This window comes from Athene noctua, chromosome 27, assembly GCF_965140245.1.
Source record: "Athene noctua chromosome 27, bAthNoc1.hap1.1, whole genome shotgun sequence".
NCBI lineage: Eukaryota > Metazoa > Chordata > Aves > Strigiformes > Strigidae > Athene > Athene noctua.
Window position 1 is genome coordinate 7,463,602 of NC_134063.1, and position 22,431 is coordinate 7,486,032.

At 53.6% G+C, this 22,431-nt stretch overlaps 1 protein-coding gene across 3 annotated transcripts in view; it reads left to right on the plus strand.

Annotated features, from left to right (window-relative positions):
* Positions 1-2,414: 2,414 nt before the first annotated feature.
* SBNO2 (strawberry notch homolog 2) overlaps positions 2,415-22,431 on the plus strand; it is a 61,399-nt gene continuing 41,382 nt past the window's right edge. The window contains exons 1-3 of one of the 3 annotated variants that reach the window (XM_074928228.1): positions 2,415-2,484; positions 15,336-15,563; positions 16,620-16,699. In XM_074928228.1, coding sequence (XP_074784329.1) covers positions 15,438-15,563; positions 16,620-16,699 — 206 coding nt within the window. In that variant the 5' untranslated portion in view covers positions 2,415-2,484; positions 15,336-15,437. Of the gene's footprint in view, positions 2,485-15,335; positions 15,564-16,240; positions 16,354-16,399; positions 16,536-16,619; positions 16,700-22,431 lie in introns of those variants that run through there. The other 2 variants (XM_074928229.1, XM_074928230.1) reach the window with 2 other exon arrangements.

The window sequence follows — 22,431 nt, forward strand, 5'->3', positions numbered from 1 at the left end:
GAGGTGGCTCCGTGGGGACACGGGTGGCTCTGGGGGGCAGGGTGCCCACCCATCTCGAGCGTGGCAGCACCTCGCAGGCTGTGCCCTCCATGAGGGGAAGGCGGCGGGGCAGAGCCCGCACTTCGGGGCCGCTGGCTTTGCGGGGGGGCTGCCTCGGTGGTGGCCCCCGGGGAGCGCGGGCTGGGGCAGCGGGACCGGCGGGTTCGTGTCTAAAATGGGAACCGGGCTGGGACGGGGGCAGGAGGAGGAGGAGGAGGAGGCGATCGTGGTGAGTGAAGTAAGCGGTTGTGGCACCAGCTGCAGAGGCGTTGGCGGTTACGGGAGGAGACCGGCTCATTGCGGAGCGGATCGGTCCGTGTTCTTCCAGCGTATCATGCTGACTACGTAGCTCTGGGGGATTTTAGACCCTTAAAACGCTCGTGCTGGGCTCAGCAATTGCTCTCAGGTAGCCTGGAGGGGACAAGGTCCTGCCCGGCCCGCGGGGATGCTGCTCCCCCGCCAGCGCCCGCGGCCGGGAGCGGGGCAAGAGTCAGCGCGGGGTGATTTATTACAGGGATGTGAGTTATCAGAGCCGGAGCCCTTGGCGTTAAGCTCTGGAGAAAGGGTATTTCAGAAAGCACGACACAATTGCTTTAGTTAATTAATGCGTGTAAATGAATGGAGTCTTCTGAGAGCTCATTGATGGGATTAAAAGCCCAAACGTGATAAACTCCGTGCTTGGGTGTGAGCAGGAGAAAGGGGGACCCTTCCCCTCGGGACGGGGAGGGGGTGACGCCGGGGGCAGCACTGCCCCTCCCCACGGCGGAGGGCTGGGGGTCCCGTTTCGGGGTGCTCCGGCCGTGCCTCACGGCCCTGGGGAGAGGCGGGCTGCGCGTCCCTCTCCCTGGGGAGGTTCCCGGCTGGTTTAGGGGGCCGGGGTTGGGGTTCAGGCTGTCTGCGAAGGGCAGCAGGTTGTGGGAGAGGCGAGGGAGCTCGGGAGCTCCCGGAGTTGGGGTGTCAGCTCCTGCGGGAGGGAACGGGAGCAGCCGAGTGTGCCCGCGCCCAGGCGAGCGCACGCCTGAGACTCCCCGGCAGCGCCGCGTGGGAGATGGAGCTGCCCCCCCTCTGGGGCTGCTGCAGAAACTCCAGACCTTTTGTTCTCATCGGCTCCTTTGAAGGCAGCTCCTTTGATGGGTGCGACGCGGCTCTGGGCCGGCAGCCAGACGCCGGGCAGGTCCGTGCCGCCGGGGTTCCCGTCAGGGCCGGGGTCCCCGGCTCCATGAGCCTCCTCAGGGGGGGGCTCAGGGCCACCCGGCTCCTCAAAGAGCCTTTTCTCCCCCGGCCTCGCCAGATGAGGGCTCCTGCACGTCCCCAAACCCGGGCTGCCCGCGCCGTGGCTGCTTGGCTGGGGCGTCGCTGTGGGCGCGGAGCCCGGTGTGCTTCCCGTTATCCCGCCGGTACCCCCTCATCGACGGGATCATCCCCGTACCGGAACCGAGAGGCTGGAGGTTGAACCGGGGCGCCGGGTCCCTGAGCTACCGGCGGCTGCTGCCGGTGGCAAAGCTTCTCGGCGGAGCCCAGAGCTCGCCCCGTCCCGCGCCGGCCGCGGTGTCACAGACCTCCCGGTCAAGGTCCCCCCCTCGGCCCCGCCGGCGCCTTTGGCAAGAGCCGGGCGTTTCCAAAGCGGGGGGCTGCTCTGCCAGCGCTTCCCTTCCCGGGGATAAACCAAACGCCAGATCCCCTCCTGCCGCTGCCGTTAGGTCTGTTTTTATGTTGGCATCCCTGCCTGGCACCGGTTTTGTGTGAGCCCGTCAGGAGTTTTGTTCTTATCCTGGGACTTGGAGGGGGCGCAGCTCCCACAGAAGCGATGGGAAACGAAAACAAAAATAATACGAGAAAGGGTGGGAGGGAGAAGCGAGGGGCACGGGGTGCCTGGCCGGAGCAGTTCAGTTTTCAGCGCCACGATCCGGCATTTCAGCCGTTCCCAGTTAATTCCTGGAGCCGCTCCCGCGGGACCGGCCGCCCCCCGGGGGCTGCTCGGGAGCCCGGTGCTTCGCCCCCGCCCCGCAGGTGGGAGAACGCCGCAGTTTCTCTTCCTTTGCCGAGGACAACGCCTCGGGCCGCGGGGTGCGAGAGCGGCCACGGCTGCTCCGGGACTTCGGTTCCCTCCCGGCACCGGCGGCTCCGGGCGGGGGGGCTGCGGGCGCTTCCCGACCCCCGGCGGGGCTGGGGCGGCCGGGCCTGCCCGGGGCTCCCCCCACAGCCCGGTCGGTGGCGGGGGCGGCGCCCGGGGCCGCGGGGAGCGCCCGGGGGGGCGGCGAGAGGCGCCGGGGCCGGCGCGGCCGGTGACACGGGCCGGGGGCTGCGCCCGCCCCGGGGGCTCCGCCGGCCCCGCCCACTTCCGCCCCGGAAGTGCGTGTCCCCCCAAGATGGCGGCCGCGCGGAACCCGGAAGTGCGGAGAGGCGGCGGCCGCCGGGCGGGAGCCTGAGCCCCCCGGGACGCAGGTAAGGGCCGCCCGCGCCCCGCTCCCCCGCTGCGGGACGCGGATCCCCCGCCGGCTGCCCCCGCTCCGGCTCCCCGCACTGGGCCGCGCCGCGGGGCTGCCCCGGGGCCGGCGGGGCCGAGGCGTCGGTACCCCCCGGGCCGCCGCACCCCGACCCGGTCCCCTCAGCGGGCGGCGGCCCCCGGGCCCCGCTCCGTGCGGCCGGGCCAGGCGTGAGGTGTGGGGTGGGAGGGAACGCGGCCTCCCGGCGTGCCGCCGCCCCGCCTGGGCCTCCCCGGGGCCGCTCGTCGCCGCGGCGGGGCCCTCGGGCTGCCCCGCGGGGAGCGGCCGGGGGGGGCAGCGAGGGCCGGTCCCCTCCCGGGCCGGGCGGGTCGCTGGGGTTTCTCCACGCGTGTCGGTCTCTCGGGTGGTCCCACGGGCGGTTATTGCCGTGAGTCGGTTCCCGCTCGCCGAGTGCGGCCGCCGGGGTCTGTCCCGGCTGTTTGCGGAGGGCGGGTCTGTGTGTCGGACCCGCCGCTAACGTGGAAAACCGAAAAGTGCTGCGGAGTAAAGTTCACCGGGTGTCCGGGGCCGTTTCTGCCGGGCTGGGCCCGGTTTCAAAGCAAAGCCCAGACTCCTCGAGCTCTGCCCGAGGCCTGAGCCTGAGCCCCGGGCTCTGCCCCGAGCGGCTCCGAGCTGGCAGCGCCCCGCGGATTCTCCTTTCTCCGCGCTCCTCGTCCAGCTGCTGCGAGGTCGCGGGCTGGAGGATGTTCGCAGAAATCCATCGCGGGCCAAGGCCTCGCTTGCCAAGTTTCTGCCTGTTGTGGTGTAGCTCTTAATGGCCCAATTAAGAGCCTCTGAAAAATTGAGCTTATGCTAACAGACTCTTAACTCTAGTGCTGTTAGCGGTCACCGCCGCGCTCAGTTCTTAACGTAATTAAATACTTATGCAAGGTTTAAGAAGGAGCTCTGCTCTCAAAAGTAACCGTAAGTATCAGCATAAGAACTGCGACTTCAGCGTAGCGTGTTCTATTTCCAATTAAAATAAGATGGTCTTTTGATGGGCAAGTTCTGCCGGTTCAGTGCTGGGATCCGCAAGCCTGTAAGGGGTTTTCTGGTTTGTGCGCTGTTACTGTTGTAAATTTAGTGGGCAGAAAGATACGGGCTGTGCCTGTGCGGTGCTGGTGTCTTCCGCAGATTATCTGCGTGTCATCGGGGCGCTGAGCGCTGCCCGACCTGGGGGTTATGCCTGAAGAGCAGCTGGTGATGGGAATACCAGTGGAAAATTACGTGCTAATACTTCTGCTGTGAGTTCAGGGAACGTTGTGCATCCCGTAAAGCAATAAAAGATTTGCAGAGTTCATTACGTAGGATGCCAGCTGGAGGCTTTGGAAGCCTGGATTCTTCTCTCAGCTCTGCTGCTTGCTCTTGCTCTTTTTTTCATGGGGGTCTGTTTCCTTGATGTTTACACCCCCATTTTCCTAAAATAAGCCGATACCTGTAGCAGTAAAACTACACGAAGTCTCCTTCAGCACGAGCGTGAGTTTAGAGGAAGAATACTTGAATTGTCTAAAGTACGTTTTCAGAGGTTGCCACAGCAGCAGCCCAGAGCCATGTGAAATCTTCTGGCGCTACCCTGGAGTGCCCAAAATCGCTGCCTCCTCCCTGCCAGCTTGCCCAGGCTCCGACGCTGGAGTTAAGGGGACTGTGATGGGCCTTAGAGGGTCTTTGTCTAATTAAACGGTGGCATGCTCTGTCTGGGGCTGTTTCACGTGGTAGCTAGGATGGCTGACTGGAGTTGGAAAAGAGAGGTGTGCTTCCCCCACCTGCTTCCTTCCATGGTGTTTGTCTGTGCTCAGAGTCATCCTCGTGCTTTTGTTGGGCTTTTGGGCCAGCTGAGAGAGAAGACATTTTTTTCTTTATAGAGGAGAAAGTAATGGTAAACCCACGGGGCTAGACAGGAGGTGGCATGGCCAATGCGTTTTGCAACTTTTTTTTCTTAAATGATTAGATCTCGAGTTCGATTCTTTTGAGAGCATTCTCAGAGATTTTGCTGAGTCCCAATGTGTGTTTTGTTTTTTTTTTTTCCTTATGCATGAACTCACACCTTTTCAAAAACCGCTAGAAATTCTTCATGTTTTGCTAAATGCAGTTTCGTCCCGTACTTTACCTTTTTCAGGGTTTTACATCCTCATTCTCAAACGGGAACAGGCTTCTCCTGGAAAACCATTTCTCCCTCCCTTTAGCTGCCTGGTTGCTTGCTGCTGAGTGTTGATGTTTTGTTTTGTGCTTGCTGAGCTCTCCCTGCAGTGGATCCCCCACTAATCCTGGCCGACTTTGGAACAAAACCAGCAGGACCCAGCATCATGTTTCGTCATGTGCCAGACATGGGACAGGCTGCGTCTGCCAGGCCGGACACTCAGTGAAAAGCTGCAGCTACTTTCATCGTGGTTTTTTTTTTTTTTAAACACTAAAGTATGCATGGGCAGGGATAATTTTTAAGTTTTTTGTCTAAAATACCAAGCATGTGGTGTGTTTGAGGGTTGTGTTTCCTGAATAGCCCTTTTTCACCGTTACGTTCTATATCCCCGAAATGGAGGGTCTATAATAAAAATGCTGACACAGGTTTAAAGCTCTGTGAATAGTGACACTGTAATACAGAGCCAACTGTGCAGTCACTGAATACTGCGCTGTGATTTTTAATCACGAGAGTCTGGATCTCTCAGGAAAACCGTCTAGGCTTAATTAGGAGTTTTATATTCACCCAGACCGTTTTTTTCAGCTTAAAACTCTTCAGGTTTTTTTGGTAACGCCGTCGAGGTCTGTAAAGGTGTAGCTGCGACAGGGGCGAATCCAGCGCGTACGCTGCGCGTGCCTGGGGGCTGCCTGGTTTGAAATGCTGGCTCTGTGCGTGCCGTCAGCAGGGAGGCAGGCTTTGGTGTCCTGCAGGAGTTTTTCTGCCGAGAATGGCTGCGTGTGAAGCGGATCCTCGAGACCTGCCCGGCTCCAGCGCAGGCTGTTCCTCCCAGCTTGTCTCTCGTGATCGAAACTGGGGCTGGAGGATCAGGGACCTGTGTTTTCTTGCCTTCTGACCCCAGTCACCGAAGTTCTTTGTGCTCTTCCCTTTCCCATTAATTAAGCAGTGTAATGGCACCTTTCTGCCTTGCAGGTGTGCTTGAGGCTGACCCCGTCGGTCTTGTGTTACGGCTCCGGGCGCGCGGCGCTGCTGCCGGACCTCGGCTGTGCTGGGCGCTGGGGCCGGCAGCCAGCACCCGTCGTGCTCCCGCTGTGGTTTGTTTTCTTCAGGACCATGTTCGTGGCAGAGAGGAGAAGGGGGCAGCCCCGACGCTCCCCGTGCCCTGCTCGGGCTCTGTCCCGCTGCCGGGGGCTGCTCGAGCCCCTGCTTTTGAGAACTGGTTCGTGCATTTGCCGTCTGAGCCGCCGGACTGCCTCAATCCCGGCTTTGCCTCGCGGGACTCGGGTGCTTACACTTTGGAAATTTCAGTGCATGGTTGTGTGAGGGTGCTGCTGTATAGATTTACAGAAAAATGTGCTGAGTGTTTCTCGGCGGGAGTGTGTGTAGTGTATGGGGAGGCGGTTTTGCTCTGTGCAGAAATAGTCATATCTGTCCTCCCAGGTAGAATCTGCCTCTGCCCTACAAGCCAGCTTTATTTTGAGTCCGTCTGGGTCTCTCTTGGAGTAATATTTTGTTGCTCAAAGCAGAACGTTTGAATCTGGCGAGAGCCCACTGGAGTGAGAGCAGCCTGCGGGCGGAGGGGCCGGCCGGCCGCTTTACAGCCGCTTCATTGCGGGAGGTAACACGGAACTCGGGACGGGACCGGGGACCTGCCAGCTCTGCTGGTGGGGACACAGGGCCTGAGGGAGCAGGAGAGCGCCCGTGCTGGAGTCCCCATCAGCTGAACGAATGAAAAACGGGGTCGTCGTTGCAGGTAGCATCAGCAATTAACTTTAATCGTGCAGCCTTGAAACAAAAGTATCTGTGGAAGACTTAAGGCAATTTATGTCAGCAGAGAGATGAACGAACCTCTGTTGTTGCTAAAGCTGCCGTGCCGCTTAATTGCCTGATATTAATCCCTCGAAATTTAGGGAATGGCACATTGGGGCAGATGCCAGCAACAAGACTCCAAATTAAGCTTTTTCCCTCTCCTTATTTATTCTTGCATTTCCGTGCAGAGATTGAGGCCGCTGTGACTCTCGCAGGCGTCCGGACAGCGCCAAGGAGTGTCCTGCGCGGGCCGCAGGGGCCTCGGCTGGTGCAAAGGTGCTTTGTAGTGGTGTTGGTCCCTCTCGCGGTGGGGACGGCGACGACCCTGCAGGGGTTTGGGAGGGGTGGAAGGCGCCGGGGGCTGCGCCTCCTTCCCCCCGCGCGGCGCTTGCTCTGGGCCCTGGGCTCGTGTCGGTGCGATGGGGCGGCAGCCGCCCTCCGTCCTCGCCGAGGGCTGCCTGTTTCCATGGCAGAGCCTGTGGGATAAATATAGCCCCGGGGCTCCTCCCCGCTAAGGCAGATTTTGCCCTGACTTTGTCAGCGGCAGTTCCTTGTTCTGTTCTTGCCTCTGCTCTCACAGTCCTTGCAACCCGACCTGTTTTGCAGTGTGGTGTTTTCAACCTTCAATTTTTTTCCTGGCAGTTAAAATAATTATGTTTCATCCTAATTTAAACCTGTCTGACTGACTTGAAGTCTCTCTGTGTGAGATGGTTAATATTTTCTTGTAATGAGGACTTCTCCTTCCGAAAAGCTCCCTGGTGTGAGCTCCCAGTGGGAAGGAGCCCGCGCGGCTTGCAGGGTGCAGCTCTCCCTCCTCGTCCCAGAAGCGCCGCTGTCTTTGGGGGCAGGTTTGCTCCTTTGCCCGCACCACCACGACTCTTGCTCAGATCTGGCAGGAAGCTTTGGAACGATCTCAGTTCTTCCCTCTCTAATTCCAGCAGTTCATCTCTCAGATTGTTTCACACAGCAGTTCCACGGGGAGGTGCCCAGGTCAGTAGGAAGGTTTGTCCCGTCTCCTCCTCGCTGTTGGTGACGAGCCCGGCGGCGCCGCGCGCTCACGGCTCCACGCCGGCGCAGCACGAGCGTTCCTCTGGCTGAAAGCGCCAGGAGATCCAGGTGCCCTAAAGTGCCTGGACTGGGATGCCCTAAAGTGATTCCGTTTTCACCCCAGATAATAAATATCTTCTAGATTGACGTTATCCCGTGTGTTCGTAACGGGACTCAAGTTGTCTTCCTCATTGGCCTAAGGATGGGTTTTTCTCCCCTCTTGTCTGTAATTCATTCTAATATTACTTTGTCTGCATCAGGCTGACTTTTTTTCATGTTTTCTAATATTCAAGGTTGGAGACGTTTTCTTCCTTTCGGTGTTTTCATTGAGATAAACACGCGCAAGCAGGACCAGTCTCTCTTACAAGATAGTTCCTGGTAGGGAACAAACTTTGGATTCTTTGGCTTTCAAATATAAATTCACCACTCTTAAGAACAGTAGAGAGCTAGAGTGAGTCACCCCCAGTATTTTCTGTTTCTGTAGTAACTTCTGCCTTCTTTGTAAATTAACTTGAAATTCCTTTTCCATCAGTGTTTCAGATACGTAAACAAGCAGTACCGTATTTAATTTTGCTCTGCAAAGAACTGGCTTTGCCTAATGAAAAAGTTGCAAATAGCGGAGAGAATGGAAAAATGGTGTTTCCATTCATAATCTGACTTCTCCACAGGGAAAAGATCCGATACCTCTGTTGATGTTGAACTCCTAGACACTATCTTTTGTCTGCTCGTCCCTATTCTAAACACGACGGAGCCTCGCGGTAGCTCTGTGAGGGGCCCGTGACGGTACCAGAAGGGCAGATCCCTGCTCCCTCCCTTGGTTTTCCTGTTTCTCCGAGTGAGTCACTGCTGGTGGCAGTGATGGCAGCTCTGGTTTGAACCCTTCCCTTCTCACCCCTCAAGGCAAAACCTTTGGTCTAAACCATCCAAAAATACGGCAAAGAGAAACGTTAAAGAGGATCCTGAAGCTCTCTTGGCGCTCCAGGCGTGGAAATGGCTCTTAAGAGTTCTGGAGTACTAAGTTCCTATTTCTTTGGGCAGTTCTACACTAACTGTGCTCGGAAGGATTCCCTCCAGCTGCAGGTCCCGTGGGTGCCCGTGGCAGCGGGGTGGGGGCACAAGGCTTGGGGCTCCCTTTCTGCCCCGTGGGTGTGGGTGTGCCTGTGGAAGGGGAATTAATCTGCCAGCAGGAGAAGAACTGGATCAAAGTTCTGGAGGTCTTTTTGTCATTGCAGAGTGCATGGTAATTCACGATCAGCAGGTTTAGCTCTGACTGTTCCGTGCATACTTGTGGTTTCCTAGCTGTCTTCCTTTAATGGAGACACTGTAAAATACACTAACAAAGACTGAGACACAACAGGAGGAAGTTCTTGCGTTTACGGAGGGTACAGTGGGTTGTTTTCACCTCTCTTGACTGCAGATACCTGTGATCTGAGCCCTCACCCACAGCTCTGTGGATCCTGATCATTGCAGAGCAGTTGATTATGGTTTTCAGGCTGGACCTTGCTTGCTGCAGCGCTGCTCTGATAAATTTATAAAAAGCTCAAGCTGTTAAAAGTTGAAATTTGTGCTGTGATGAATTCCAGACGGAAGCTGCCCCTTACTGCCTGGGCTGAATAGCAAACCTTTAAGCAAAGTGTTATTAATACTGAAACTGTGCCTATAGCTTCATCAGAAGAACTTGTGATATCATCGGATTGCTCACGGGGCTTTATCACGCTCTGCAGGGAACCGGTTTCATTATTAAACCAAGCGCTCAGCCGCGGAGGAGCGAGGCCAGTGGTTTTTTCAGGGTCGGGCAGTCACTGCTCGAGTGCCGGCCCTCGGAATCTGGGGGATCGCTTTGCTGTTTCTCAGCAATCCCTGCAGAGGGAAATTACTGACGTGCCTGAGGTCAGGAACTTGTCCTCGTGTGTCAGGGTTCCCTTACGTTCTGTCCCGGGCACGACTCGGAGCAGGTGCTGCTCAGCAGAGCTCTGTGCTCCTCGCCCGCCTCTCACACAGCGGCTGGCGAGGGCCGGAGCCTCGCCCGGGCTGAGGCTGGAAAACTTCTCGCCTTGGTTGGAAGGGAGCTGCTTTGCAGATTGTGCCTTGAGATAATCATTGTAATTATAGAGGTTTTGTGGCAGGGAAATGAAAAAATCCGTTCTAGTGATTTTATTTATTTATTTTTTAAGTGGATTTATCCTTGCACTGTTTTGGGGTTTTGTAATTTTGTTTTTTTTGGGTTTTTTTTGTGGGTTTGGTTGTTTTGGTCGTATTTTTCCCTGAATAGTTATCACGGCACTGGAGTGCTTCTGTTAATTCTGAGTGGCAAATAGCACGTCTGTAAAATCAGTCTAATTAATTCGCAGTTATATTTTAGAAGCGTAATCCATTGGGAAGCTTTCTGACACTCCGTGTGAGTGGTGAGTGCCTCCGCGTGCTAACGGCCGTTTCCTGCGCTCGCGGGACGTGGCGTCCCCCGTGCCCTGATGTCCTGGTGTCACTTCTGTCACTCAGGTTGAGGTTGCTGTTTTCCATGATTCTGCCTTCTTTATTTTCGAGTTCTATGAAGAACTTGAGTCAGTTCTCAATTCTTGAATTTGGTAGTAGCTCTCTACTTGTTTAGGGTTTTTTTTCCTAAGTAGAAATTTAAAAACTGAATAATCAGCAAACGTCCAGAGCCTGGTTGTCAAAGGCTAAACGGGGCAGGGGAGAGTTTTTCAGAAGTTTTTTTTATCTGTAACTCATGAAAGAGTTTTAACTCAGTGGTTTGGATCTTAGATGGTACTAGGGGTTACTCTCAAACTTGAGAAAAAAGCAGTATTAGGCTGTATAACCAGAACCCTTCTCAACTGATCAGAAATTGGTATCAGTAATAAAAGTTTTGTTCACTGCTGGACTTGGAGTTTCTAATACTCCCAAGTCAAATTAGTTGCTGATAGCAGCCTAGTATGTTAAAACTTTAAAAAAAAAAAAAAAAGCCCTAATGGGCCGCTTGCATGCTTCTGTGATAGAAATGTTCTGAAACTAGAGAGCTCCGATGCGCCTTAATGGTGGGAACTGTTACTTTGTTGGAGTATACTTGATAAGAGGGTTGGAAAAATGCTTAAGAAAAAGTTTGCTGTAACGGTTCACTTGCCAGCTGTGGGCCTCTGTGTTTATCAGTTTTTATTGTTAGGGCGGCAGGATGGGGTGTGGAAATGAGAGCGCTTTGGCTTGCGAGGAACTTGCTGATTTTCATGGTTTTCCGTGACGAGGCTGCCTGCAGGGTGGTAAGACACGCGCGTGCCGAAGGCTCTTTCCACTTCTCTTCTCGTGACGGCGTTGTCCTGCTGTCCTTGGGCTCACGGAGATCTCCAAAACAGGCTTTAGTCAGTTTTTTCTTTAGTTTTTTTCTTGGAATTTGAGTGTGTAAGCCAGACAGGAGCCCTCTCTTATCAGAGCACGAGCTTATAGCGAGAGCTATTGCAAGCTCCATGTTCATCATCCCAGGAACCCGATGTAGCCGCCGTCTTCCTGCACGAGAAGAGCAGATTGTGCGGCAGCAGCGAGGCTTGGCGGGGAGGAGGAGGTTGGGGTGGTGGCTGGATGGATTTTGGCACACCAACAGGGAGAAGCAGGAGGCATCAAGAATTCGCTCCGCATCCCGCGCCCTTCCATGCACCCGGAGATGCTGAAGGCACCTCCCGTGCGAGCGGAGCGGCCCAGCGCGGGCTCTGGGTGGATTTTGGCACGTCCCCCCGTCCACCCGTAGTCCGGCTGCCTTACCCCGTGTTTGCTCTCGGGCGTTTGCAGCGGCTCGGTCCGTACGAGTGAGTGCTGGCGGGGGTGATGGTGTGTCAGACCGCGGAAGGAGCTCTGGGGCGGACAGTTCACGGCAGCCTGGGGGGGCTCCTCGCTGCTGCAGGGTGTTTGTGCGTTAAGGTAACGGTTCTTCAGCAGGGCGCTGTTTAGTTTTAACTAGAAAACGGTGAGGGATTCATCCTCTTGCTGTGGCCTAGAGGACAAGCCTGAGGCTCTCATCATTAACGGTGTTACTGCTTTGCTCTTGGGCTGCCCATCCATAAGGCTGGGCTGCTGTTCGCTTTGATCCCTTCAGAGGAATTATGTCATGCACATTCAGTGCGTTATCTTTTACCATCTGACCGTTGCTTAAGCGTAGAGGTTTAGAGTTCCTTAAACAGTTTTCCTTCGTTTTGCTAACTGGGTCTGATCTATTGTGCAAGAGTTTTCCTAAGGAACCAACGCTGTTTAGAGAAAGGCACCGCTCTGCGGAGAACCCGGCCGGTGAAATCTGGTGGTGCGAAGACACGAGATAATGTAGAGCAGGCAGGGAGAAATTCTGATATTGATTTTACCCTCATAAGTTACTTTGGATGTGTAAGTAAAGCTGTATATTTGCTACAGCTGTTACGGGAATAACTGCTTCTGATTGCCTATTGAAAGCTGTTACAAATAGGGAAAAAAAAAAAAAAAAGACAGAAAAAACCTGAAGTCTGTGGTGAAGAGAACAGACACAGTATTTTAAAGACACCAGAGGGTATCGGTATCTCTAAAGCAGTCGGTGACTTTGACCCTTAGATCAGCAAACCTCAGCACCTGTGTTTGGGAACAGCTGAGAGGATTTAAAGGTAATCTTTAAAAAAAAAAAGGGACCCTCCCCTCCCCAAAAACCCCAAAGCTCTGCCATTTGTAGCTCTGTATAGCATTTGAAGAAAGCCTCGTGAAGTTTTGCCTCTTACTTCGTCTTCCTTACAACCTTGTGCCGCCAGTGTCCCTCCTGAGCTGGAAGGCTGGACAATCCTGGAGCGGGTTGATGGAAGTGGAAAAGCCCCTCGCTGTAGGTCTCCTGCTCCCCGCTGCTTCCTTTGGGTGCTGGGATGTTGTAGCACAGGCTTAATTTATAATCTAGGGCCTCTTGTCAAATGCGCTAAGACGAGAAGAAAAGCTGTGAATTTTGTGACTGGAAGCAGGGCTATTTTTTCAGCAAACCCTTCAATTTAATCTGTTTTGTGCACTGGAGATAAGCGGAGTCGTGATAAACGTCTGTCTTTGTCTATTATTACTTTCTTCCTTAGATGTAATTTAAAATTTCCTAAGATCTCTTTGTGGATCACCAGTGGCATCGGAGAACAATTCAAAGCAAAGAAGAAAGCAAACCCTAAAGCCCAGAGAGCGAAGCATCCCCTGGCCCGCGCGCGCAGCCGTCGCGCTGCAGCGCAGGTTGCTTCAGTTCTCAGTGGTGAAGCTTTTTACTGCATCTCCCCTCCGCGGGCTTGGGGTCAAAGTCTGCATTTATGCATCCCTGTTCGCACGTTCTGTTGCAATAAATCATGTGGCCTGGGAGGAAGAAGTCCTTGAACGCTTTAATGTCTTCGTGGTTTTTTGTGTGCGGAGCCGCCTGGTAGCGGGACGGGAACGCTGCGCTGCCTGAGGAAGTTGGTCCGCAGAGCTTTGTGTTCGGGAGATGTCACTAAAGAAGGTTTTGCTTAATTAATACAACTTGAGCACCAGCACTTAATTTCTGCGTGAGTGGGGCCAGGGCACCCCCCGTACGGCGGCTGCCTCCGCAGCCTGCTGCTGAGCTGGGAGGGCAGCTGATTGAGCAGCTTCTAACGAGGCTTCAGGACTACAAGTGGTCAACAGGCTGCGATGTTCTGGGAACCCTGGTGCTAAGGTTTGGCTAATAAATCAAGAGGCCTGAGGCCAGTATAACAATATTAATTAGGATGCTGGGGTGCTAGCTAAGTGTTTTTAGCTATTTTTTGCTCCTGGGCTTATGGACTATAAAGCTTGAGTGTGGATTTTATGGTGTAGTAAAAAGAAACACTTCTGCTTGTAAAAGAATGAGGCTGCAGTAAATCTCTGGTGAAATAAAGCCAGTGAAAAGGATCTAGGTGATCCCAGGCCTTTGTGGAGAGTATTTATTCTGTTAGCGATTAATTAAAATGGTCTGAGATTTTTGTAGCTGAATGATCTGTTCAGGTAGCCTCGTGTTAGTGCTGCCGGGTAGAAACTTTGTTCTCTGGAGGTGATGTTTCGTTGCGCTTTCCTAGGGAAAACCTTGCACCTTGGTCACTTAGTCCTTTTTTATTTTTTTTGAATTTTATTTGAATTTGTCAGGCTGTGGGAAGAGGCAAAGACAGAGCAGCAGACTGCGGTCTGCTTAAACCCGGGGCTGGCCAGCCTGCTCCTGGGGAAGTTGCCTTCTGCTCTGCAGCCTTCATCCCGCGCGGGCGTGGGAGCTTACGCAAACCCTGCGCATCCCGGGGCGGCTGCGAATTCAGCTCAGATGAAAGGGGGAATACTTTTTTAAACCGCAAAGTGCTTCGCCTCTGGCAGATGATTTAGCTCAGTCTGGAAGCCTGTGTCTCGTGAAGGCATCTGAAGGGTGGTTAGAGGAGCGGAGGCCGCGGGGCGGCCGGTCCCTGCTCCTCTCCCAGAACGTCCCCTGGGTGCGAGGGCTTTGCCTGGGAGCCCTTGGCCGGGGGGGTGTCAGCCCCAGCCTCTCCTCCCCGGGCTCGGTCCCCGCGGGTTCTGCAGAGCGATCCTGGCATGGCTGCTGCCACCAGAGAAAGAAAGAGTCACTTGAATTTCGCTTTCCATTACCAATGCAGAAATCATTCTGTCTGCTGAAAGGTCACTTATTTTTAAAGGGGCTCTGACTCAGAAATGACTTTTCAAAAGTACTACTGGTAGCAAATAGTATCTTCTAAACGATCAAAGCTGGCATATTTTAAATTGCAGCTTCGGTTTGTGCTACTCGTTTTTTCTGCTTGGCTGGCTGGCTCCATGAGAATACTGGCCAGTTGGCTTACTCGGCCGTCGTGCTGCCGCTTCTGGGGGCAGGCGGGGTTGTGGGAGGCAGAGGAGACGCCGAGAAGGATGCGATGGAAGTAAAGACATCACAGATGCTTTTCTCTTGCTCCTCTGGTTGTATAGGTTGCTTTTACCATATTTTTTTCTTAATCCATTAAATCCAATTGGAAATTGGTGTCCTCTGGGGTTATGGAGGATTTAGCAGGAAAAAAAAAAAAAAATCAGAACTGACTTTGGAGGTTTTGACTGAGAAGCTGCACTGAAGGCAGTGTCTTATCGTGAGGTTAATCCCTGCCCGAACAATACTCCTGCTTTAGCAAGCACGACTCTGAAATCTCATCTTCTAGCAACAGGGAAAATGCCAGACAGCTGATAAGTTCTAATATTCGTTAGATTAATAGTATTAACGCCAGAAGTATACTATCTGGTTTGACCTTTGTGCACAGCAGCGGCAAAAAGTATTAGTGCAGAGTGAACATCTGCTGTGAAATGAGGGAGAGATCAAAGCAGAGTGAGGTGGGAGCCGTGACCCCCGCTGGTGACTCCCTCCTCGCTCAGCACGGCCACCGGTGCTCTGGAACCGCGTTCCCCTGACACAGTGTGTTTTCATGAAAACAAGCGATTTGGGGGAATTGGTTGTCGGGAGTTTGCACAGAAGTGCAGAATCTTTTTGTACGTTGGGCAAGAAAATTCCTCAAGCTAGAAACCAGCTGTGTGACGGCTGCAGGACTCACAGGTGATGGTGGTGATCTGCCAGGGTTCTGCGGTGTTTGCAGTGAGGCAGCTGAGGTGTGTTTCATGTAAATGCACAGGTCTGGGTGAATTCCAGGTGTGGTGATATTTGAGAGCTCTGTTTCCCAGTAAAAACCTCTCTTTTATGAAGAGGCAGGAGGCATTTCACAGACTGACGTCTGTTTACTGATCTCTTAGCGACATTTGGTCTTAGAAGTGGGGTTTTTTTGTTGCTTTTCTTGTTTTTCTCCCCTTTCATAAAATTGAAATGTGTGTTTCTTTTCCAGCCCAGGACATGGTGCAGGGTGAAGAGCACAGATAAAGAACCTTCCGCCGCTCCGTAGCCCGTTCCCCTGCCCCGAGGACTTGATGCGGCAGGACGCGGGCTGATGCCCTCAGCACACCCTGCCATGGACGGGGGGGAGAACTGCCCGCAGCCCCAGCACCAGCAGCCCGGCAACACCCTCTACAGCATCCCCGGCCTCCGCTCCCAGCTCGCCGTGCCAGCCCTGGAGGTGAGGGCCCGCGGCCCCCCGTGGGGCCGGGAGAGGCTCGGCGGAGGGTGTCACCGCAGAGCCTGAGCGGAGCCTGGGACCCTGTGCCCCTTTGCAGGAGCCGTTCACCAGCCCTGCCGGCAGCTCTCCAGGGCCGTGGAGTATTGACTGGGAGTGCTGGGGGGCGGCTGGCTGCTGCCTTCCGAGTGGGAGGAGGAGAGCAGGGCTGTGATTAAAGCAATGCCCCTCTCAAAGCTCGAGGGTCCCGGGCTCCCCGGGAAGGGACTGGAGTTGACGCAGAACTGCAAACTTTGTTCCTGCCCCAGCTTGTCTCCCTGAGACGTGCTAAATCTACTGCTGGGGCCAGCTCTGCCTTTTTTGAGAGTGGCTGAGATGAACAGGGCTGTACCAGTCCTGATACGGCTGCTAAAACAAGACCGGGTCCCTGATGCATTTGTTCTCAACAGGGCAAAAAGTAAACCCTTATCCCAAAATAGCTTACATGCTCCTGCAGCTTTCTGTTTGTAACTCTTGCTTGACTTTTGTCACATATAGGAATACAGAGGTTAAAAGAGGCCCGTTTCACCAAGTGCATGTTGCTTCAGGCACGGGGTAGCACTGCTCTGAACGCAGAGAAGGACAGATGAAAGACTGATCTGTAGCTGAGTAATAAGATACCTTATTCTGTCCGTGATTGTACTGGTCCGTGCGGAGCTAAAAGCTTCCCGTTAATGTCGGAGGCTGTTTAGGAGGAGGGAAGACAGAAGAGAGCGATGGTTTTGGGAGCTGACCTGTGCCCTCCGATTTCGAGGTGACAGGCTGGTGCCGCTTTCCCCAGAGGTTAAAGTGCCAGGGAAGGGGACTGTCCCCGCTGTCCTTTTGGGGACAGGAACAGGAAGGCAGGTCCGAGAGCTGACACTGGGGTGCAGCCCCCGGTTTGTCCTCCTGCGAGCGACGAGGAGCCGCCGCTGCCCTGGGGAGCGCTGAGGGAAGGTGCTGAGGCTGGCCCGGGAGCCGCAGCTGCAGGTCGCCGTGCCAGCCCTCCGCTGCTCTGACTGTTCCGCTTTCTCCTTGCAGAATTCCGTGCTGGCTGCCGACTCGTGGAGTAGCTGCTACCCTGCCTCTTTCCCAACCTCGTCTTTCCCAAGTGAAAACCAGTGAGTGCTGTTCTCCTTTGTATAATTCCCCTCTGCTCTTGCACACCCCGTGATTCAACTGTTTCTTTACTGCTTTGCTTGTTTACTTTATTTCACTAACTGATGGGGAAATAATTGCATCACAGACTGATCTTGTGGCATTTCATAAACTGCTACATCTTGGAAAACACAGCAAATGGCGCTTTTTTTTTTTTTTTTTTTTTTTTTAAAATAAAAGGGCAAAAAGAGAAAACCTGTGATTTCTGGTAAACCTGGAGGCTGCTGTAAGGGAGGAACAGCCTTGTTTCAGCCTGGATTTGTTACACTAATGGAGTTCTTAAAACCAGCCCATTAGCACGGTCTAGCTGAGCAAATACGTCATGTAGTCTCGAGCTTTATGCAGACGGTGCTGACAGGGAGGAAGGTATTACTGGTACCAGACTGCAGCCTTATGGGTGAAGTGAAATGAAAATCTTTTGCTGGGTAGGTGACTGGAAGCTGACTAAACGTTACCGTCTCATGTCAGTATTGAGAACACATGCACAGCCCCCCGCTGCACAGCCCCGAGCTCATCGAGTCACGACTTCTTCCTCTGGTTATAACTGATGTTCTTCACTGATAACGTCATCCCCCAGGCTGTGAGGTGATGAGTACGGGCTCGGGCGAGGAATCGTGACTGACTTCTAAGTAAAGCTACCTGGTGTACAGCAGAGTTCAGTGCTGTGGAGCTGGGGGCGTTCAGTAACCCTTGTGTGGTAACAGGGGCCCTGTGTGGTGGGAAGAACATCAGCCCTGTGCTTTCTAGATTCACTGCAAAAACTTTTCTAGATTACATGCCCCAAATTTTTGAGGGATCTTCACGTAACAATAAACCCTGTTCTTCCTTCTCCCTCTTTATGATGAGCCCCCACCCTGGGTCAGAAGGTAGGACATGACAGGAGATGTGTGGGATGACATGAAGTGGCCTTGTGCCACTGCCAAGTGACTTGGATTAGAACTCTGCTGGGACTGGGAGATGCTGAGTGGTGGGAAGGTTGGAGGGCTGGTCGGCGGCTGCTTTGGTCTCTTTGTGAATACAGGGAGTGGCACAGATACACAGGATGTGTTTTTATTTAGGTCGGAGGTGGGAGGAAGGAAAAAGAAAAGAAACAGCACTCGATATCGTGAGCTAAGGACTGTGTTCCAGGTGCTCGAGGATTTAGATTAACCTCCTTCCTAGAGGATTTTATTTTAGCGTCGTGGCGGAGAAGCGGAGATCCGTCCTGGAGATGGGCCCGGCTGGAGCCCGGCTGGGAGCGCTGAGGCTCACCCCTGTGCTCGGGGACGCGGCGGGTTCCCCCACAGCCAGGGCCCCCCAGCCCTGCAGGGGCGGCTCCGCGGGGCCGCTGGGGCTCCTGCAGGTGCTGCGGGGGCTCTGCCTGTGCGGGGGGGCTCTGCCTGTGCCCGGGCGCTGCCCCGGGGAGAGGTGAGAGGACTTCCCAGATAATTCAGTCGCTTTGCTTTCAGCCAGCCCGGCTCTGATTGGAAGAGGGTGGACTTTTTGAGCGTGATTCCTGTAAATTACACTTTGTGAATCCTCAAGAGAGCTGTAACCGAATTTCTGGTTTGCTGTATTGAACCACAGGATTAGACTGTGTTTATCTATTGTGCTGGTTTTTTTCTTTGACCGTTTGTTCTGGTTTTGCCCCTTGCTTTCTTCCTGTTTAGTGCTGCTGGTGTCAGCTCTGCTGGAAAGGCTGTAGCCTTGATCCTGCAAAGACATGCCTGGCTTTAACACAAACATTAACTTGTTGACTTTGCTATAGTTACTTTTGGAAACGAGGCTCATTGTAGTAATTCTTTGCTAGAGAATGATTTAGCCAGGGCTGCACCTTTAGCTTCCTGTTTTTCATGTCCTGGTAGTTGTAAAAATTACCTTTCAGGTGAGATTTTTTCCATATTTGTATTTCACAGCAAAAGTCTGGCCTTTTTGTATTGGAAAACTGCAGCTGAATCTTTTTTAGGTGGATTTAGGGTTAGGGCGTTACAGGTAGGAATCCTGACAGGGATGGAAACATTGAGAAATGGGATTTTAAAGGCTGTTGTAATTATAGCCCATGCTGTAAAATAGAAGAATGCAGATGGCATTAGGGTAAGTACAGGCTTCTCTTCAAAATCCTTGCAGGAGAAATCTCATTTGCAAGTGGCTGTGTTTGGACATGGCTTATTCTCATAGCAACAGCTTTGTCCTGAAGCGGGTTTTTCCTGTTTCTTTTCAGTAGTTAACTTTCATGCTAGAGAATTTCTTTAAAAGATACCAGAGCTTTGCCTCTTTGGTTCAGATTTTTGTAACCTGGAAAAATGTAAACGGTGTATTAAACCTTGCTGAAAGAACAAACGAGGTTCAGGTCCCCCACAGGGAAGAGCTGTAGCTCAGTTCATTTCTAAGGCAATTACTGCTGAAGAGCTGGGCTTCCCTCGCAGCTGCAGGCTCAGCACGTTCCTTGCTTCAGGGACATCTGGGCCAGTCCAGTTGTGCTCTTGGAAGTGGTGTCACACATCTGCAGAAAAGTATTTCTCAAAACCTGGAGCAAGGCTTTCTTCCTCAGTTTCCAAAACGCGCCCCCCCCCCCCCTTTTTCTTGGGTTTTCATGCACTTTTCCGCTTTGTCACGTTGTATGGAGTGTTGCTTGCTAAAATAGTAAAGGAGGCTTTGAAAAACATGGATTGGTGTAACGGTGGGGAGGAGGAGGAGGAGTGCCAGCCCGGCGCCGAGGCCGCCGTGCCCTCGCCAGCTCCTCTCTGATGTGCGGGTGCCCGAGGAGTGGAGTTGGTGTCCCCGGGGGCAGCGCTGGCACGTCGGAGCCTCGGGCCTGGCCAGGACGCGCAGAGTGGAAGGCAGGCGCAGGGTCCCAGCAGCCCCCCCAGGTGCTGGTCTCACCTCCCGTGGCCTGGGGGGGGCTGCGTTGCTTTGCCCCCCGCCGAGGTGTGGATTCCTCCAAGAGCCTGGCCAGCAGCAGGTCCTGCTGTGGAAAGTCTTGAGCTTCAGGAATGCTGAAGGAAAGGATCAATTTTTGTACAGAAGAAAAAAACCCAACAACAACCCACGCCCCCAGCACGGCGCGTGTGCAGTAGCCCTGCCGGGACCCCGGCTGGGTCGGCGTCGGATGCTTTGGCTCTGTCTGATGTCAGCTCAGGTTTGCCTCGGACCAGGCCGGTCCGGTGCTGCCTCCAGAGCCCGTGGCAGCAAAACCACAGTCTGGCTCTTCAAAGCAATTGTCTGAGCTTGATACAATCCAAAGGTTCTCCCCACCCAGCTCAGAACATCCCAGGACTCGGGGATGAGAGAATTTCTCTGGGCCAGGTGCTTTACTCCTTAGAGAAGGGTAGGAGAGCTCTCTGCAGGGAGTGTTGGTGCTTGGCGGGTTCTGAACTTTGCACGCCTTCCTGACCTTTCCTTCGTGTTTTCCTGCAGGGAAACGTCCCTATAGTTAGATTTCTAAATGTTCTTTTTCTTACAGCTGAATTTCTGGGCTTGCTTTGTTGGCTTGTTTTGCTTGTGGGGCAGAGAGCAGACGCTGATTTAACTGGTACCTGCTGAAGGACACGCACTGGGTCAGCAAACGCAACTGCCTCTTCGCACACCGGAATGCCGGTTTCTTCAAACTGAGCTCTTCAGCCAGATTCCCTCTTTCTCTCTTGTGAAACAGAGTTCAAAGAGAAGTGGGAGACCAGCATTCCTTCCCCATTGGCCCTGTGGTTTCTCTGGGGTGACTACGTCTCCGCGGAGCAGAGCGGTGTTGGTGCTGGCAGAGCTGCGATGGAGCCTTCCTCTTCTGGGGGCTGCTCCTCTCCTCTCTGCGGAGCTCAGCGCTTCTCCAGACTAGGCTTTACCTTAGCGCAGAAGTTTCTCCAGGAGCTTACGACTAAATGTGTTTCGTCATTTGGGTTGAAGTCTGGTTTTATTCAGCAAGATCAGCACTTGGTTTTCTGCAGCCCAAAGAACTTAGATAACTCCAAAACTCCGTAGCGTTAACTCATTAAACTCTGATCTCAGCGCTGACAAGATAAGTTGCACTGACTAAATAATAAGCATGTGTATTTAATTATTACAAGGTTAGTAATTGCTGTAGGGCCCCGATTGCCTCAAGAGCCAACCTCAGTGGTTAAAGCGAATCGGTGTCCTCGCAGGGACTCCTGTAGCACTCGCCCGCAGCGCTCGGATGGGCCTCGGCTGAGCGTGTGCCTGGCTCTGGCTCTGGCTCTGGCTCTGGCTCTGGCTCTGGCTCTGGCTCTTCGGGGGCAGGTTGGGTCTCTCCACGCCAGCACGCGGCTCGCGGGGCTGATGAATGCAGGTGGGGCTTTCCATTCCCACCCAAAGGTTCCCCTTTAGGGCTGCAGCTCAAAGTCAGATCTCGGGGTACGGCTGCAAACAGGCAGTCTGTTGTAAATCCAGCGTGACTAAACCTGGTATAAAGTTCCTTTCTAAAGAGGTCATTAGTTATCCAGTGAACACCCTCGGCCCCTGAGGGGGAGTAGTACTCTGAGACCCCGAGTAGGCTCCGTGGAGCAGTTTGCCAGTATCTAAGCCCTGGAGAGGGTGAGCAGGTACGTACAGGGCAATCTGCGACGAGGCTGTTTTCACATCTCTGCTTTAGCACTACAGCAAGGCTCACAGACTTGATTCTTCCAGTTAACACTTCTTTTTTTTTTTTTTTTTTCAGTTTAATTCAAGCTAACTTTACAGTGGCTTTATGCCAGCTCTTCAAATGAGGGTGAATATCTTTGAGTTCTTATTTAAGGAAAGGTAAAGCACAGCACCAAAGGTCCTAAAGGGACTCTGGCAAACGCTGCGCGCTGGGTCGCTTTCCTGAGTTGATCTCAAAGCAGTGCACTGAGTTGCTGTTGGCTCCTATTTCAGAGTGCAAGAAGAAAAGTGCATCTCACATTCACAGATTTGAAAACCAAGATTAAGGGAAACAAAACAACATACCAGAGCTGGTCATTCCTCAGCAGTTCAGGCCGGGGAGGTTGGGGCTGTCTCGGTCTCCTTCCCGTTACCTTAACTGACTCTTGCCCAGACCACGGGGTGCTGCTGAAATACGAGGCTGTGTTCACTTTTCTGGTAAAAATAGTTTTCCCCTTCCTTGGTTAGTTCGTTAGTGCTGGCCAAACTCTGTCCTCATGCAAGAGGCACAGTGAGACCACAACGGTTTCAACTTGAAAGCAATTTCACCAGGCCCTTCCCTGCGTGTAGTGCCCAGAATTCACGCACGGGTTTTCGTTTGCCGGGAGAGATGAGGAGGAGGCAGGAGTCAGTGGGTTGTCAGAGCTGCTGGTGCGGGTGTGCTGACCCTCCCCTCCGCCTCGGCAGGGCCTTAGGTCCCTGGTTCCGTGGCTCTGCGGTCGGTGGAGCAGCGGCAGCCCCGAAGAGAAGGAAAAAAGGAAGAGGAGGGGAGGGAGCTGATCCCTTTTGAGGGTGTTATCTTTAATGATGAAAAAAGAGCAGGAAAAACATATTTAGCAGGGCAAGATAACTGTGTTTGCACATAAATACATATGTAAATGTTAAGCACGTATTAATGAGCTGCTAGCCACACATGGCATTTTAATTGCTTAATAGTGCTTTGGCCCTGCAGTCATCCCCCAGCTCTGCTCCTGGGTACTGTTTCTTTTCAAATTTTGTTTCTCCCTCCCCCCCAGTGCCTTGTTAAAGTTTATTGCTGTGGGTTCTGTAACTCTGGCATAGGAAGAACATACGACTTGCCACAAGA